Source organism: Cibotium barometz, chromosome 23 (assembly GCF_041138505.1).
Source record: "Cibotium barometz isolate CiBa-2024 chromosome 23, ASM4113850v1, whole genome shotgun sequence".
Lineage (NCBI taxonomy): Eukaryota > Viridiplantae > Streptophyta > Polypodiopsida > Cyatheales > Cibotiaceae > Cibotium > Cibotium barometz.
In genome coordinates this window covers 38,461,836-38,480,453 of record NC_141068.1, presented here as the reverse complement: position 1 = coordinate 38,480,453, position 18,618 = coordinate 38,461,836, and the positions used below count along the sequence as shown (strand labels likewise).

The 18,618-nt window shown below is 38.6% G+C and overlaps 1 protein-coding gene across 1 annotated transcript; it reads left to right on the top strand.

Annotated features, from left to right (window-relative positions):
- The first annotated feature begins 4,194 nt into the window (after nt 1-4,194).
- LOC147625915 (uncharacterized) lies at nt 4,195-18,353 on the top strand. The gene is made up of 10 exons (XM_086817869.1): nt 4,195-4,599; nt 5,117-5,185; nt 5,285-5,336; nt 6,211-6,311; nt 6,552-6,617; nt 7,895-7,990; nt 8,393-8,518; nt 8,710-8,853; nt 8,993-9,079; nt 18,240-18,353. Exons 1-10 carry the CDS (start codon nt 4,366-4,368, stop codon nt 18,351-18,353), a joined length of 1,089 nt encoding a protein of 362 aa, XP_086673995.1. The 5' UTR covers nt 4,195-4,365.
- Nucleotides 18,354-18,618: the final 265 nt, after the last annotated feature.

Here is an 18,618-nt window from a genome sequence, read left to right as displayed (position 1 = left end):
ATTATGAAATAGGCCTTATGCATAAGGTCTATTTCATAAGTCCTATGCATAAATTCTATTACACAAGGCCTATTGCATAAGCCTATTGACCTAACCCTAAGGCTATGCATAAACCTAGTGCATAGGGTTTATGCATAAGCCCTATTGCATAAGGCTTATGCAATAGGCCTTTTACATAAGCCCTATTCAATAGCCTTATGCATAGGGCTTATGCATAAGCCCTATTGCATAAGGCTTATATAGTAGGCTATGCAGCATAGGGCTTATGCATAACACTATTTCAGAAGCCTTATGTATAAGGCTATGCATAAACCTATTGCATAGGTCTTATGCATAAGGCCTATGCATAAGGCTATTGCATAGGTCTTATGCATAAGCCCTATGCATAAGGCTATGCATAAACCAATTGAATAGGTCTTATGCATAAGGCCTATTGCATAAGCCCTATGCATAAACCTATTGCATAAGGGCTATGCATTAGCCTATTGCAAGAGGCCTATTGACCTAACCGTAATCCCCGACACCCAAGGGTGCAAAAACACAAAGAAGCATAAGCCAAAATGAAGAAAGAGGGCCTACCGTATGAGAGGCTATGCCCAAACCCTTGTTCACTTGAATAAAGCTACAAAAAAGAAACATAATAAATAAAAAAGTTAGTCGTCATTTACACATTATCAAGAAAGGAGAATAAGAGAAAAAAGAGGTGAGTACCCTAAACCCTACTCTTAATGCATAAGTGAATGAAAAAATTAGTTTATGTTAAGCCTAGACCCTAGCTCTATGCATAGAATGCTTAATAAAAAGCTTTGCTGGAGAGTTCTTCATTAAAGATCTCTATTAGAGCTCTATGCATTAGGCTAGGGTTAAGGCAAGGGAGAGGAAAGATAGGGGAAGAGATAAAGGGAAAGGAAAGAGAGAGGAAGGGGAATAAAAGCTCACATTGAGCGATGCACAAGCTTTCCATGAAAGCATGGAATAAGGCAAAGATTGAAGCTTTCCATTAAAACTTGGAGAAAGCAAGAAAGAGGGCTTACCTTGGAGAGGGAGAGTTGATTGATGCAAAAGCCTTGAGAGAAGAGGTGGTGGGAGGAATAGTTGAGCGTGTAGCTTGTGCATGTGTAGGATAGGGGAAGTAGGTAGCTATTGACACCCATTGGCAGCGGCGTTTTAGGTGGGAGTAGCAGTAGTGAAATTTCACTGCTAGATTCGTCGCTAGGTAGCGAAATTTTGCCTACTGGACAATGTATTTTCAACATTGCTGTGTTCGCTGTGCAACAGCAAAACCCTGGGTAATGTTCTATTTACAATTTTGGATGTTGTTGTATGTTTTTTATGAACCCTAAATAAGTTTTGGCCAGGTTAAAGATGTCTGATAGTGATCATCAAGGGCCGGAAGTTGGTTCCGAGGCATGGTTTAGAGAAAAAATTCATTGTGTGTGATTGATGAAAGGGCTAGTATATATGACAATGTCGTATAACAAACAAGCATGTCCAGACATATGATTCTAAATGTTTCATGTTCTCTATACTCTCCTTTCTAATGTTTTGACATATGATTTCTTATGTTTTGTTGCAGGCTTCTCAAGAAGATTCTTCTCCCTCAAAATATATTACCAAACTCACCATATGGGTGTCATAAAATGCTCTCTATGCTAGGTATGGATTACACAAAAATACACGCATGTTCGAATGATTGCATGCTATATAGAGGGGTTAATAAAGATGCAACACAATGTCTACAATGTGGGGAGAACCACTATAGGGATGATTTGCAAGGAGATCAAGTTTTCCAAAAGGTTTTGAGACACTTCCCTATCATTACCCACATCCAACACATGTATAAATGTAAGGGGATTATAGAACTCATGACATGACATGCCACTCATCGCTCAACCAATGGCATCATAAGGATTGTAAGCTGATTCACTGACCTGGCAGCATGACGACAAAGAAATGGTTAATGCAAGAGTCTCTTGTGTATATCTCAAACATCTATCATGAATAGATTCTTCCATGACACGATTGTAGAGCAATAAGGAGGATGACCGACTAATCTCAGTAATATGCCTCAGGGAAAAGGAAGGCAACGAAGACTGAATGAAGAATTACACCACAAGGTGAATATATTCTACATTCTAAATAGTCCCATCATTGAGAAGTGGATTGGGAGATACAAGGATGCAATCAATAAATGAAAGGATGAGAGAAGAGCTTTCAGAAGAGCAAACAAACGCTTGCCATTCCCACCCTTAGGGAGTTCACTATAAGTAAACCCTCTCTATCACGTTCGTTCAAGGCCTATTTTAGAAATCCCTATCTGTGAATTTTTCATGAATAAAACATACCCTTTTTCTATTCAACTTGTGAATACCCCCCTTAAATGGTACCCTTCTATATGTAAAAAAGGTGTAAAGAGAGATTTTAAAAATTCCTTTTGTTGAACCCATGCACTACGCTTACATATTTATGAGTGACCTCCCCCTCCCCCCAAGTTCCTGCCTAGCTTGGAACCTCTACCAAATGTGATCAATATAGAATGGCTTCGTATCGCAATATTGATGGCATTGCAAGAGAAGAGCATGAGTATGCAAGAGGATGTGACCCTCAAGTAAGTACATTCTTCATCTCTATCTCACGTATATACCTTGTTTAATGCACTATACTAAATGTCATGCTTTTATTTAATGTTAGTACAAACTATATAACGGAATATGGTCAAAGGAAAGGCACTTTCGCATGGAGCATGTGGATTCTAAAAGAAACACATTTAATTGTAGTGTGATGACAAGAAAGTCACGCTAGTAGACATGATACCAACCTCATAGAGGACAATCTTGAGTAATGTGGAACTATTCAGGATGTTCTTGAGGATGGGTTCAGAGCATTTAGTCTATTCATCTTTGATGTCAAATGGTTCAAGGTGATATATAGAGGTGCTCAAGAAACTATGAAGAAACATCCAAATGGGTTCTTTCAAATTGATTCCACAAGTTTTGGAATGATAAGAAAGATACTACTACCTCAACACTGTCAACAGGTTATTAACCCAACCAATCCAAAATTAAATATTGATGTAGTATAATAAAAGTGTAATCCCTTTACTTTGTGATATTAGATTGTGTTTTACGTCGACCGAATTGATCCAAAGTGGTGGTATGTTATACAAGTTTTCCATTATTCAAAACATATCTTTCAAGATCAAGATGTGGAGGCCCAATATCTGGATGAGGTGTAAGTACTACCTCAAATCGTCTCATTAGAAGAACATGATGAAGAAAACATTTTGTAGGGGACCGATCAAGAGCATGAGGAACATCAATTCGAAGAAGATGATGAGTCACCTATGAATCATGACAATGCTTCATTGGATAGTGATATTAATATTTATATGGAACACAATCTTTGCATTGATCTTCCATTAGATATAAACATTGATGAAGCAACATAAATGGATTTATTCCAAGATGGGATAGATTCATGATCTTGACATTGTTTCGCTTCTCAAAAGTTTTCAACTATCTTTTTTTTTGCTCGAAACATGGCTCCAAGGGTTCCAATGTATGTTTTTTTAAAACTATACATCATTTTTTGTGTGTATGTGATATGTATTTTTAAAATTCAGTATCCAACAACTCTCTTTAATTTCATATAGTGAAAATAGCAGCGTAATTTCACAGCTATTTTCGTTGTACAGCAACAAAATTCCAGTAAAGCAACGAAATTTCGTTACTACAGGCGCTGCCCAGCAGCGAAATTTCGCTGTTATAAGTGCTGTGGAGCAGCGAAATTTCGTTGTTAGAATAGGTGCTCTCAACAATGAATAGAATCCCTGACATCGGTGACAAAATAAACGATGCTGAAATGTTGCTAGAAAACGCTATGTAATGACACGCTGTTTGCATTAGGGTAGGAGCGCTTTGTGTTCAATCTTAACATAATGTAATGGAACCCTTAGATTTATCAAAGTTAAAGGTTCAATAATATTCGTGTTCCATTAATTAATTAATTCATTTTCTTTATTTCTCATTGTAGGCCCCTATTCGTGCTTGGGTAGATATTATACGTTAGCGCGTCGTTTGGTAGCAAAATGAACAAAATGAGAAATAATAGCTAGAGATGCGAAGGGCTTCTTTCTAGTCTCGTCATGCAAAACGCCCACCGCGAGCAGCTTCTTCAACGCGAGGATAAAACGTTTTCAATCTTTTCTACTGCGGTGAGAGAACCAACTGTATTGTACGCCAGCGTAATACTTTCCGAGTGCTTGTGCTGCCAAAAGCTTGGGGCGGGAGGAGGCGACAAAATCATCCAAAAAAATCAAGAAAAATGCAAGCTGCTTGATCTTAAAGATTGTGGGGTTGACTGAAGATGGGGTTCTTCAAGGGTAAATCAGAGGCTAGAATCGCATCATCGCCGGAGACCAGCTTGTACGACGGGTATTCGGATGGCGCGACGACGGGCGGCTTCGGGGACTACAACTCCAGCTTGGCCACCAGACAGACCCCGAGCATCGCATCCTGCGAGCGCAGGCGCCCCTCCCTCTGTCTCCGCATCCCTCGATCCCCCAAAACCAAGCAAGTCCGGTCCATGTTCGGGCCGCAGGTTAGAATCTCCTCTTGAATGAGTGTATGTATATGTGTGTGTGTGTGAGAGAGAGAGAGAGAGAGAGAGAGAGAGAGATCATCATACAGTCCGGGTGTGTATGTTTGTGCGCGAGGGAGAGGCAGAGAGAGATCATTGTTTCTACAGTCCAGGTGTGTGTATGTGTGCGGGCGGGCATGTGAGAAAGCCTAGGGTATCTTACAGGCCCGTGTCTGCGTGTGGTGTGCGTCTGTGTGTGTGTGTGCGCGTGTGTGTGTGTGTGTGAGAGAGAGAGAGAGAGAGAGAGAGAGAGGGTGCGTGTATGTTTGCGGGCGTGCATGTGAGAGAGAAGGATATCTTACAGGCCCCCGTGTGTGTGTTAATGTGTGCGCCTGTGAGAGACAGAGAGATGGCCATGTTGCGTAATTGCGAGACACACACACACAGAAGCTGTCATTTATTAACTTCCCAAAACAAAATCAGTAACACCTAATGGTAATATGCAATATTAATTAAGTCTTTCCTCCCTCTTTGTCAGCCTTTATCTCATCGAGCCACAGAACCCGCTATACGATTTGGAAGCTCCGATCGAGTGAAAATGGACAAAGTATTCTTGCGTTTATCTTTCAAACATCCACATTCAACTGAGTAAACCTGTATAACCGTGCTTGATCTTCCATTTATTCCGTTTTCTTGGCATGTGCAGCTATATTTCAATGCAGAGCTCTCTAAATGCCGGATCGGAGTAGATGGACCTGGTGATTCCCAAATCTCATGATTTAATCAAAGTTATTTATAAGAGTAATTGCGTCTTAATTAACTCGGATTTAATTATCTTAAGAGTATATATATTATTTAACGATCAACAATTTTTTAAACGATTATTATATTTAATAATCTACGACAACATGTACAACGGTGGGTGTAAAATATCTAAGGGGCTTGACACATTCTAAGGCCCGTTACACATACCCCACCCCCCACCGCCCATCTATGGGCGGGGCAGGGGAGATTGCCTGCCCATTAATTATGGGCGGTGGATACCCCCACCACATCAGCATGGGCAGGCAAGGGTATGACTATGTGTAAATGCAGATGGGGAGATGTGCTTTTTTGGGGGGGGGTGCATGTCCACGAGATTGGGAGCACAAAAACTTGCCTTCCTTCCACCTTTTCCGAGACCAACCTAGGGTAAGACAAAAAATTTATTTGAAAGGCCCATTTCAAGCTTTCATTTCTTTCTCAAGAAATTAGAAGACCATAGTATTCTTTTTTATAATTGTACCTTTCTTTTGAAGGGTAGATTTTTTATATCCTTCATCTAAGGATACAAAACCCTTCTTAAGGGTACTACAACCCCTTGGAAGGGTACTACAACCTTCAAATCCTTGGAAGGGTACTACAGCCTTCAAATGCTTGGAAGGGTATAACAACCCTCAAATCCTTAGCCTAGCATATAGAGTTGAATGTCTTCACTGCTACGCTTGAAGCTTGTTAATAAGTTGTTCACGAATTGTTTCTTGAACATTGATGGGCTACACTAATCCTATTGATTCTCCAAGAAAACATGCAAGTACCAAGTCTGTTTAATGGTCCATGAAGCTTATGCTGGGGTATATTGCGTTTGTGTAGGTCCTGTATATGACTTCAAATCAACCTTGGGAAAGCAATTCATTTCCAAAAATGAATCATCTCCAACTATCACCTTTGGATCCGCAAATAGATTTTCGAGGGTATGTTGGTAAGCATGCCTTGAGATAGTAAAAGCCTTTGCATGTTATTCAAGTAGTGTATCCTGTTTGAAATGTTCTATTAAAGTTTTCTTAAAATGATGGTCATCAGCCATTTCATACACATGCATGAGCTATCTAAATTGAATTGTAGATCAATTCATTTTTGCACCTCATGTATTACTTCACCTAAAAGACAACCTATAGCATTTTTAAGCAAACTTGGTGCCACAAACATTGCAGCATAGATATGGAGAAGGCACTCCTGGTCCTGGGACATACAATTTTCCCTCTAGCTTTGGACCACAGGTTAGAGAATTATGTTTTTTTAAACAATTTATGACTGCATTACCAATTTGATTTTTGTAGAGCACCTTGGGGGGGGGTCACTCATAAATATATAAACGTAGCACGTGCGTTCAACAAAAGGGATTTTAAAAATTCTTTTTTTACACATTTTGTACATACAGAAGGGTATCATTTAAAGGGGGTTTTCATAGGTTGAATAGAAAAAGGGTATGTTTTATTCATAAAAATTTCACATATAAGGGATTTTTAAAATAGGCATTGAATGCACATGATAAAGAGGGTTTACTTCTTATAGTGAACGCCCCGAGTAGAGTACCAAGTGAATATGGTTCTTATTTGTTTTTTTCCACATATACATCATCATATCAATGTAGTGGCCTAGTTTTAAAACAGAAGTAAAGGGATTAAAATACTTTGAGTACTATATACGTTAGTCATGAAAAGATAGCATTACACATAATTAGATGCTCCGATTATTGTACTTATTATCCACTTATAATCTTTTTGGTTGGATAAACTAATGAATTGAGTATACTAAATCTTTTAGATTTTGTGATTGCAAGTTTGGTCCATGTTAAATATAGTTTTTAATGTGGGTCATCGATATGTTAATTCCCTCCTTTAATTCTTACACTAACCACTCAAAGATGGTTTTAATATGCTAAACATGATTACGAGAGGTCCCTAAAATCTTAAGATGATAAGATCCAGCATGATTTCTTAGCATTGGTACAAAAACCACCCACTAAGTTTTTGCTCATTCTAGAGAAACACACCTAGCATTCAACTCTTGTTATTAAGTAAAACGATGAAGAATATATCCCATTATGCAATTGATATAATTTTATAAGAGATAATAGTGCCTTTTCACTATCACATTTTTTTAATTTAAAATCCAATAACCCAATATCACTTGAACCTTCGAACTAAGACAAGGCTTTGGTACTAGTACTTCATTTTATCATCAATACTTGTGTTGCAGATAAATGTTGGTTCTATTTTTGTTTCCTATCTTGGATATTCTCTTTGTTCAATAACCTAAAAGCAGTATTATTATCCATGAGTAATTATTCATATTTATAATTTAATTTACACCTTTGCCTCATTGAGCTTTCTCACTCTAAATATGATTTGTTGAAAGTAATAATAGGCAAGACCAAGAGAAAAAACAACAATAGTTTGAGATGAAATGTTATTTATGATTGGCTTTTGTCAAGATGATCCATAAAAGTAATAACTATGCAATCCTTATTATCCATGTATTGTTTTTTCATCAGGTTTTGTCCTATCAACAATCACCTTGGTTTGCTGATTTTAGCAAATCCACAAGAGATCAACAGAATAGGATTTATTTGAGCACGGAATTTGATAAAGTAAGTCTAGTTTTGCATTCACCCTTAAATATTTTGTTCTTAAAACACATGACATAGTTTAAGGGAGGGTGTGTGTGTGTGTGTGTGTGTGTGTGTGTGTGTGAGAGAGAGAGAGAGAGAGAGAGAGAGAGAGAGAAATGTTGTCAATGGGAAGAGATTAAAGAGCATAATTTAAAGCAGCCTACATTTTGCAAATAATGTAATCCTTTTTTCCAAAAAGGTTGATGGAACCTCAAATGTATGACTCATACCCTAGGAAAAGGATGAGAGAGATTGTTATTGTACATGTTAGATAGTTAATGATGACTTAGACCATTCTTAGGAAATGAGTTATATCATTACACTATGAAATATTAGTTACACGAAAGTATCCATGTATATGGTGTGTTTCATTTAATGCAGAATAAATATGGAACACAATCACCGGGACCATGTGTATGCGATATTAGATCCTCATTAGGAACTCAATTGGCTGCACCAAACAAATCAGCTCCCAAGATTACCTTTGGTGGTGAAAAAAGGTTTAAGGTAATAAGAGATGATGCACTCTTTATTGTTGTTCTTTCATCAAGCTCCTTAAGTTTGAATATATATGGGTATAGAAACTATAAAAGTTAGTATTTGTATGTGGACTATACATAATATTGTGATTTTGGGTTATTTTCATACTAGCACTCACACGATTCTCTAATATTCCTCTAATGTTATGTATCATGCAGTATGGTGTAATGAGCCAAAGAAATATGTCACCAGGAGCAGGGCATTACAAGAGCATTGGCTCGGTTGGCAAACAACCAGAATCAAAGAAAAATAATTGTCCCTCCTTTACATTCTCCCACTCTGATCGTGATGATAGGGCAAAGGTTTGCAAGGAACTAAGCCCCCCCCCCATAAAATAAAAAATCCATGTTAATATAAAGAAATACATAGTTATCATTATTTTAAATATATATATATAATTATCATTGAAAACATAGTTCTCCCTAAATACTTATTTTATAGGTTTTTATATCGAGTGAGCATGACAAAGCTCATTATGGAGAGGAGTCTCCAGGGCCCGGATCCACATTAAAGGCCTTCACCTCCTTGGTACGCTAAATAAAGAAGTTGGAATTTAATTCATTTGCACCGAAAAGGAGAAAGTATTTACGACTGGAGATTAACCTAAGCTATCTTCTGATTAATGAGAAATACACAAGCTTGGCTTCCACCTTCAATTTGAAAATTGAGAAATCATGTAGTATCTATCATTTCTTTTGAGGATTTGAAAACTTCTGGCATATAAAAAGGCATGATGTTATTTGTTGCCTTAGTAGCACTTTGTCTTTTATTGACATCTTTGCAAGTGGCAACTATAGTTTAGGGTTTTAATTGAAACATGAGTGCCGCATATTTCCTTAGTTGTAGTACTTAAGGAAACTACAGGATGTGTGTCCTATTTTCCTTGTCGGAGTACTTAGGGAAGTTACACGCATAGATGACCATATTGTCTACACATAGACACTTACTTATAGCTTGCTTGATCATTTTCGTGGACTAAAACTCTTCTTAAAGGGAAGGGTCAATAGGTTGACAAAGATGGCCAAATAAAAGGATGTGGAACATCTAATTTTAACCATCACATTATTCATGATCAACTTGACACATTCTCCATGAGAAAACTGAGATGCCATTTTCCCTACACATAGGAAAATACACTACTTCAGTCCTCTAAATTAGATCAATTGTGCACATTCAGTTAGTAGAATATATATTATAATCTATCATCAATATCTTCTTCTTTCACTTACCACTTGATATAGAATTGGTTAATTGTCCAAATCTATATACAATATGAATATTTTTGAGGTCATGGCTAGGTGTCCAAATCCTTCAACTCCATCGAATACATGGGCTACTACTTTTAAAACATTAGGAATCATGGCTCTAATACCATGTTGGAAAATAACAAGTAATCAATCATGGAGCTATGGAGGGTGAAATCTCTCCATGAATTTTAGGCCTCCCCATCTTAGACGGCCAGTTTTCCACACTATACTCTCATTTCACATTCTCCACGATTGTTTTCCATGTTTATGACACACTAAGCTTAACAATGATGATTAGTCTATTGAGTGTAAGATTGATTTCTCTCATGGAAGATCTACTCACATTTCAAGAAGGGCATGTTTTTACATAGCTATGGAATCTCCTCCTTTGTGGGGAAACAAGGCCAATTGAATTGCTCATGTTGTTGCTACCCAATATAAATCATCCAGCCAATCTTAAACACTATTATTGTGATGGCCTTATCCATGAGGATCTTGACAAATATTTTCATGGTTCCCTTAATTACTATAGTTAGAGCTAATGGTGTGGTGACTAGGGAGTAAAAATGCAAACTAGATTACAAAATGGTTAATACATTATGGCTATCATTGTCTCGTTTTCTGAACTTGCCTTCCACTCTATGAATAAGCTAATCTACACAATCCTTCCCGATCATATCCACCAATTGGGCACCCCAAGTGTCTCAAAACTTGAATTGCCATTGTGAAGAAGGTCTTGCTAGATGGGTTGCATTTTTACACATCTGAAAGCTTGTCACACTGGAGGAAAGTCCTTGAATATGCAAAGGCATTTTTATACAAAAGAACAAACAAGGTAAGAGGCCGTACTCTTTCTTGGCATGGGTAGTGAGCTAGGTATTCTAGATATGTAGACACATGGCACAACCAGGTTGGCAAGGCTATTGGGGAGCTTTCTTCGTCAGTCTTAGCCATGGCCTGTTATGCTCAAGGAACTCACCAAGTTCACGAATCTAAGGTATCATGGCAAGTGACATGGGCTTGCATGGAAAGATAGGATTTTCTCCCATGCCATGGTGGTTTGCAAAGGCATGCCTTTTGCTAGGTTTTTAGTAAATGGTTTAAAGGGGAACATGAAAATTGTCAAGTGGCAAGGAGATCACCGAGGTTTATATAGGTAACTCCCTTCTAATGTATAATGTGTGGTCTTCCTTATTTAACCCCCACACTCCTCAATGCCTAGTGGGCTAGAAGACTGAATAATCAGGGGACCAAATAGGTGGTTGACTTTTGGGATGGTCCCTTGCTTGGCTAGAGGGATGCCGATTAGGTAGCCATGATGTTTGGATTATCTAGTATTGACAAGGATTTCTTAAGACAAGTGCTTGCTACATTGACTTCTTTGCAAATCAACACATTATCAACCTTTTCAAACGATCAGGTGGATCAAGGACTGTGGTTGTCTTGATGGAGTCCCCTTAGGGGGTTGAAAAACCAAGGACATTTATGAGCTACTAATGCAAGGAAAGTAGAATTTCTTGGAATTTATAAGATATGGAGAGCCAAATGGGGTGATAAATGCTGGCTAGATGCAAGAGAATTCGGGACTCCAAGCTTCCTTAACACACCAAAACATTTTTATGGAGGGTTTAGTCAGACATTGCCTATGGGGCATAAGATTTAGGTAAGAAATTTAGCCTTAGGAGTCTGCCCTAAGGTGCAAGGCAAGGAGCGAGAACCTCTAGCATGGCTTTTGGGGGTACCCTACACTGGGTGAATGTGGCTAGATGGGGAGGGGGATATTTTCGAGGTTCGCCTCTCTTAGTCTCATTGCTTTTAGCAGGGAAAAGTGTTGGGGTCACAAAGGGAAGCAGTGATCTCTTTGGGTTCATCAAGTTCACTTGTCTAATAAAGGTTTGGATTTCCAGAATCTATTGCTATTTGAGGGTGTTGGAGATCGGGACATAAATTTCTAGAGGGTAATATGCTAAGAAAAGGCTAATACATGTAAACGAGTGGAGTTTGGAGAGGTAATGGGGACTTTAGCTAGAAGGGTACTGGATTAATCACATTAGAGATGGGTTCTAATTTTGGATGTGTGTGTGTGTGTGTGTGTGTGAGAGAGAGAGAGAGAGAGAGAGAGAAAGAGAGGGTTGGAACCAATCTATATATATGCCCCAATCCAACCCTCTAATACATACATATATATATATATATATATATATATAGATATATATATATATATATATATATATATATAGATATATATATATATATTAGAGCGTTGGATTGGGGTATATAAGATGGACTGGTGCTTTGGTTTTTGCTCTGCAATGTAATCAGGATTTCTTTACAATATAATCATTCTTTTCACACAAAAAAATATAGGTGGGGGCCAAGATCTACCAAAAGGTGCTATACACACTCCTCCACAGTTGGCATTGTAAAAGCTACCCTATACTTAGCTTCACAACTCAAAGTGACCACTATCAATTACTTCTTGTTGAGCCATGATATACATGAATCACCAAGGTGAAAGCAAAAGCCACTAGTGGACACTTGCATATCATAATATCTAGCCCAATCGAAGTCAATGAAAGCATACAAGTGAACATCATCTGTCTTAGCATAGAATAAGCCAAGGGACTGAGTGCTCTCTAAGTATTTGAATACTCACTTGTTGCAGCTAGCTAATGCTTATTTCCAGGATTATGCATAAACCAAACTGAATATTTGGTCTCGTATACATACATAGATGAGGCACCCAATAGCCTAGTGATAAAGTGATACATCAAATGGTTTACCTGCATCTTCGAGACTAAGTCTAGCACCTATCTCTATTGGTGTAGCAATAAGCTTATAGTCTTCAAGATCAAATCATGTAAGCAACCTGTGTATGTACTTTGACTATAACATCATAGTACCATTATTACACTCTATGCCCCAAATAATAATGCAACAAGCCCAAATCTGTCATCTCAAATGATACACATAATTTAGCCTTGAAGACGGAAATCTTCTCCTCATTAGGGCATGTGAGCAACATGTCATCAACATATAAGATGACCTACTCATATACTTGGTTGCAAAAGATTTTTGCAATAGTCCAACTAAGAGTATGTGTTTATCTTCTCATACCATTCTTTGGGAGCCTGATTGAGAACATATAAAGCTTTTCTTAACCTGCATACTTTAGATTCTTATCCCTTCTCAACAAAACCATGAGGCTAAGATACATAAACCTCCTCATGCAAGTCACGACTTTGTGCCAATGGTCTTTTTACCATAAGGCAAATCTGCTAAATACTAAGTGTTATTAATTCATACTCATCCTACATAGTCTACATCTAGTCATCATTTTTGAGTGCTTCCTCAAAGGAAACATGTTCGTCTTCATTGCATATACTAGCAACGAGAGCATGATCAAAAAAGAATAAGATACATGATGAGAACATTCATGTGTCGTGCTAGGTAAAGAAGTAGATAATTTGCTTATCTTGCAATGTCTATATTGGCCATTTAAGCAAACTCTTGTGTATGGTTGTCCTTTCCTCATCTTGCATCATCCATAATTACCTCATCAACAAATTAATCTCAGGCTGAAATTCGAGCTGATTTTTAGCCAATATGGGTTGTTTGCATCATCTTTTTGAGAATTTATTTGCTCCACTTATGGCTGCCTAATGGTGAACATAAGGCATTGTGTATTATGTCTCTTTCAACCATATATACATAGAACTCCTTTGATTTATACTCCTCCCCTTGATTTGTATACAAAGGAAGCTGCGTCGGAAAGCCTTATGCATATAGCAAGGGAGATGCACTATGAAGGCTTCTTAATCAAATATGACCATATTGCCTCCCTATCTTAGCAATTTCAAGCTGGTATCATAGCCTTCTAGGAGCTAGACTCATTAACAAGTGATTATGGTGATTAAACTTGCCACAAGTCGTTGGAGAGATTAATTGTTTCTTAAGCTACATTATGATTTGTCCTCCTTGATATTCTTAGTGCTGTCATTATCAAAGTTTCTACACCTTGCAATCCGTAGAGAGTTTGTGTCTCTTTAGAAGAAGATTGGTAGAAATACACTCTTGTTTGGAGTAGATCTTTCAAAAAAGCTTCCTCCCAAGTCACATAAAAGGCTCTCAATTCCACTAGCCATTTCTACCACACTTAAGGTGATAGAAAGAGACAGAATCAACGATAGCACCATAGACACGTGGGGCCGCCTATTCTGTACACTAGATGCACCTATTGGTTCTCTATTTGGTGTTAGCCGCAGACTCCCAAGCAATCCCGACAAGCACAAACGCCACCCTCCGCAGAACGTTGGTAATTACGGCGGGCAGCACCTTCTATGGGCGGCGCAGAGAAGAGCTTTCTTTGAGCTAAAAGTTGCCATAGATGACAGTTTAGGAAGAACTCAAAGAGGGAGCAGGCGACGACGTCCTCAGCAACAAAAAAAGACGGCTGGGCACTGTAGAAAGAGGTAGAGTACTGGTTATCCTCTCTCCAACATCAGAGTACACAGAGGGAAGCACATAAGTGCTCTACATTAATGATTCGAATGGTTACATTTGTATCTCACAAAGGGTATATTCTAAAGGTTGTGCCTCTTTGTATCCTTATAGGTGGCCACATTATCTGGCTAATTGGGCATTAGTCCCAATACACCCCCTTAATGCCAATTGGTGGCACAAGGAGTATGTGTAATTTAACCTAATCTAGTGCCAGGTTTGTAAGATGATGGCAACACTTTAGTTGTAAGCCTAATCTATATGCAATAAATATACATCATGCAAGTGTGAGAGAAGCTCGGATCAAACTATCCCGGATCAAAGATAGTTTCGTGCTCAAGAAAGTTTCACAGTGATGACTTCATCTTCACACAAGCTCTTGGCTTCGTCTTGTCGGCTTCAAGTGATTCATTTCTTGATCTTGAGATGTAAGGAGCTTTCCCCGTCAAAGAAAGAAATGGAGTCTCTTGCACTTGAGAATGCACGCCCTTGCAAGGAGCTACATCGAGAAAATCTTCTTTTGGATTGGCCATTGCACCAAATTGCAGAGGTTGATCACCGTCAATGGTAGCTGCATGCTAGGCATGGCCGTAGGGTAAAACGGCATGCTGAAAAGGACGATTTGCAGCATTATCACGGTTTGCATCCACATCAGTATCAGCATAGGCATCTTCGTCCTCATCAGAAGGACCATCGGATCCAATACCATCACGAGCAGTGCCGGCTTCGTCGTTGAAAAAATCTGTATCATCCTTGTGAGCATGAGCATGAGCATGATCAGCACGACCGACATAAAAGGAAAGATCACCCTCGTCGTCAACATCTTTTTCACCATCTTTGGTAGCCCCATCTACATAATCATCATTCTGATCAGTGCCTACATTAGCAACATTGGCATCATCATCATCGGAATCGGCATCAGCATGTGCTGCATCGTGGCCTTCTTTTGCGTCCGCGTATACATCACTATTAGCGCACCCTTTTTACTTCAACATTTGTATGACCATCAACGCCTGCTTTTGCTTCAGCGTGTTCATCATCTTCTGCTTTCGCTTCGGCGGTTTCATTATCATATTTTTACATTACTGCAGCATGGCCTTCATCACCACCGTCTGCATCATATTCTTTTTCTGCAGTGTTGTCATCTGCGCTTACTATTTTTTCTTTGTTGGCTACAATATTTTCGGCCCTTTTTACAACGTGGCCTTCATGACCACCATCATCATCATTTTGTTTGTTTGCAGTGTGGCCTTCATCACCATCATCTACATCTGTGAATGTTTTTGCTTCAGCGCTTGTTTCATCATTTTGCGAGTCAAAGTTTGCCTCGAATTGTTGTATTGTTTTGCCTCCGTCATGGAAATCTTCAAGAGGGTCGCTATTTACCTCCACAGGGACCGAGTCAATGCCAAAGCCATCTTCTTCATCAGTGGCATAGGCTGCATCGTGTGCCTCCTGGGCATCATCGTGCACCAGCCGATTGAAGTACTCTACGCACTAAGAGAAAACAATGCTGCTGGATTTCTGCACTTTTCGGGGTCACGGGTTGTTTTCATCGCGAGGATAGTAAGGGTAGAGCCCCCCAACAGACGTACAGTGTTGTTCATCCTCTCTCCAACATCAAGGTACACAGAGGGAAGCACGTAACTACTCTACATTAACAATTCGAATGGTTACATTTGTATCCCACGATAGGTTGTATTCTAAAGGCTGTGCCTCTTCGTATCCTTGTGGGCGGCCACATTATCTGGCCAATCAGGCATTCATCCCAATAGGCACATCCCCATCATCTGTAAGAGCAACCGCTAGACACCGGCGCCCTCGAACAGAAGACATGGTGGTGGAGAAGTTGAGAAGAAGATAAGCGTTCAATTACAAAAATAAACCCGAAGGATTAAAGGGCAAGTGTAAAGGAGCCTTAAAGTGGAGGTAGTTCAACTGGGAACTAAAGAAAACATGAGTATGGGCTTCATGCATGGAACATTTTTGTTTTTATTTACAAAATCTTCATCAACATAGGCATTGTGGGTTTTTGTCTCATCAATAGGTGTCTCATCATCGAATGCAATCACTTTAAGATAGATGGAGAGTCAACATGGACTCTAGGACACATCTTGCATCACGACCGAAGGCCATTTTGCTAGACTCCGATCCGCATTGCACCCATATACGAGATTAAGGCCTAATTGCTATTGATTTCCATCTTCAACGAATGTTCATTGATGCAATGGTAACAATATTGTGTTCTATTGGGGGAGGTTTTGGGGATAAAACCCTCTTACCAACCCCACTTCTATGTAAAATAGTTCTTACTAGTCATGGACTAATGTATACTAGCACTTAGTGTACAAAAGTGACAATATTTTAGTGTACCATGGGCCATTGTGGAGATGGGACTTAGCTTTTCTCTCCAACTTCAAAACCAGTCAACCTTTCGTTAAAAAGAATCCATTGTTGCTATACTAGAAAAAAAAAAGTAATTATATATTAGTGTACCATACCCCACTGTGGAGATGGTACTTTTTCTAAATCCAAATAGGTCAACCTTTGGTCAAAAAATATTTTTTGCCAAAATGGGCCTGCGACTATAGTAAAATATAGCCACAACCATTTGTTGTTTTCCTCCACCAAAAGGACTCCCTCAAAAAAAACATATTTTTCAACAATCTGAATAAGGACATCTCTTAAATCTATTTGGTTTTTGTTTCCAAAATCCCTACTATAGGCCGGTTTTATAACTAAAATGTAAGATAAATCATTCCTTAAAATAAGGGCTACTTACAATCTTAGCCCGTTTTTTGCTGATACAAATACACTAGAATTCCATTTTTTTCAAACACTGCTCCCCACATAGCCTTTAAGGTTTTCGTACACAACACCAGCATTCCCAAAAAGGTTGTCCACCCTTCTGCTTCTTACTTACTAGCACTGCCTAGGCCATGCACATGAGCATATATTTTGGGAGGGTCATGTTGTCATGTAGCAAAGACGACAAGCCCCTTACTTGTATGCTTTTTTTTGGTGGGCCCCTAGTAAAGATTAAGTTATATTTCTTTTGCAAAATAAGTATATCAAACAAATGGTAGTTGAAGAAGTAGCTAGTGGAATTGGCTAGGGGCCAATGGATTCCAAGTAGGGGCCAATGGATTCCAAGTAGGGGTCCCATGAAAGCAATATAAGAGTAGGATAAAAATGAGTGACATAGTGTATTTTTACAAGTTAGAATTAATAAAAAAAGATTACAATTTCTCATTGCCCTTATTTTAAGGATCCATTTATTATATATTTTAGTTATAAAACCGGCAACTGGTATCTATACATATATAAAGGAGACTATGTTGCCCCTTGCCACATGGCACAAAAGGATGCAAAGTAATTTCCTCCATATATTTAGTAGCAATATATATATATATATATATATATATATATAGAGAGAGAGAGAGAGAGAGAGAGAGAATTTATTGGAGTTGTATAACTTTTTGGCCCTTGCCAAGATGGGTCAAGGTACTTGTATATTTTGGGAACTAAAACCCTCTTAGATTATAGAGATGTCCTTATTTTAGTTGGTGGAAAATTTAAGATTATGGAGATGTCCTTATTTTGGTTGGTTGAAAAATTTAGAATCCATCACTTACTCCTTCCTACTTGTTGGGGGCTTTCTTGAGGGGGGGGGGGACAAAAGACCCCTTTTTTAAAATATCCTCATTATCCAGGATATTTTTGGGGAGAGTCTGCCATTTAACCGAAAATTTATTTAATTCAGATTTGAACTCTGTTCATAATTTCTAAAATTACAAAAGCTGTGATCTAGCCTTGTGTATGGTGTCTAGCACGCAATAACAATTAATACAAATCTAGCCGTTGCTTGCTTTCCGATCCATCAACCGAAATGTATGCTGTTGCAAATTTTCAGTTGAATAATTTATCAGCTTTCATGGCAGGGTCAACAAATCGATTCAAGAAAGGCTTCATGTGGAATGCCGAGATTCGGTACTGCACCGCGGTTTAGAAATTACCATGATGATATTCCGGGACCTGGTGAATACGAGTGTTGAGCGCGCACAATCACAGTTCGTTTTGCCCACAATGCCTTTGCTCTCCTTAACCTCGTTATTCTTTGCACCACCAAGTGTGTGTGTGTGTTTTTTTTTTGTTGGCAAAAAGCTACCTATGGTTATCAACATTACTTTTTGGAATTCTTTGCACCACCAAGAGAGTTTATTTTTTTTTAAGACTGTCTACCTATGGTTGTTAACATTTCCTTTTCTTGGCAAAAGATTGTCTACCTATGGTTATCAACATTACTTTATATGCAATCTC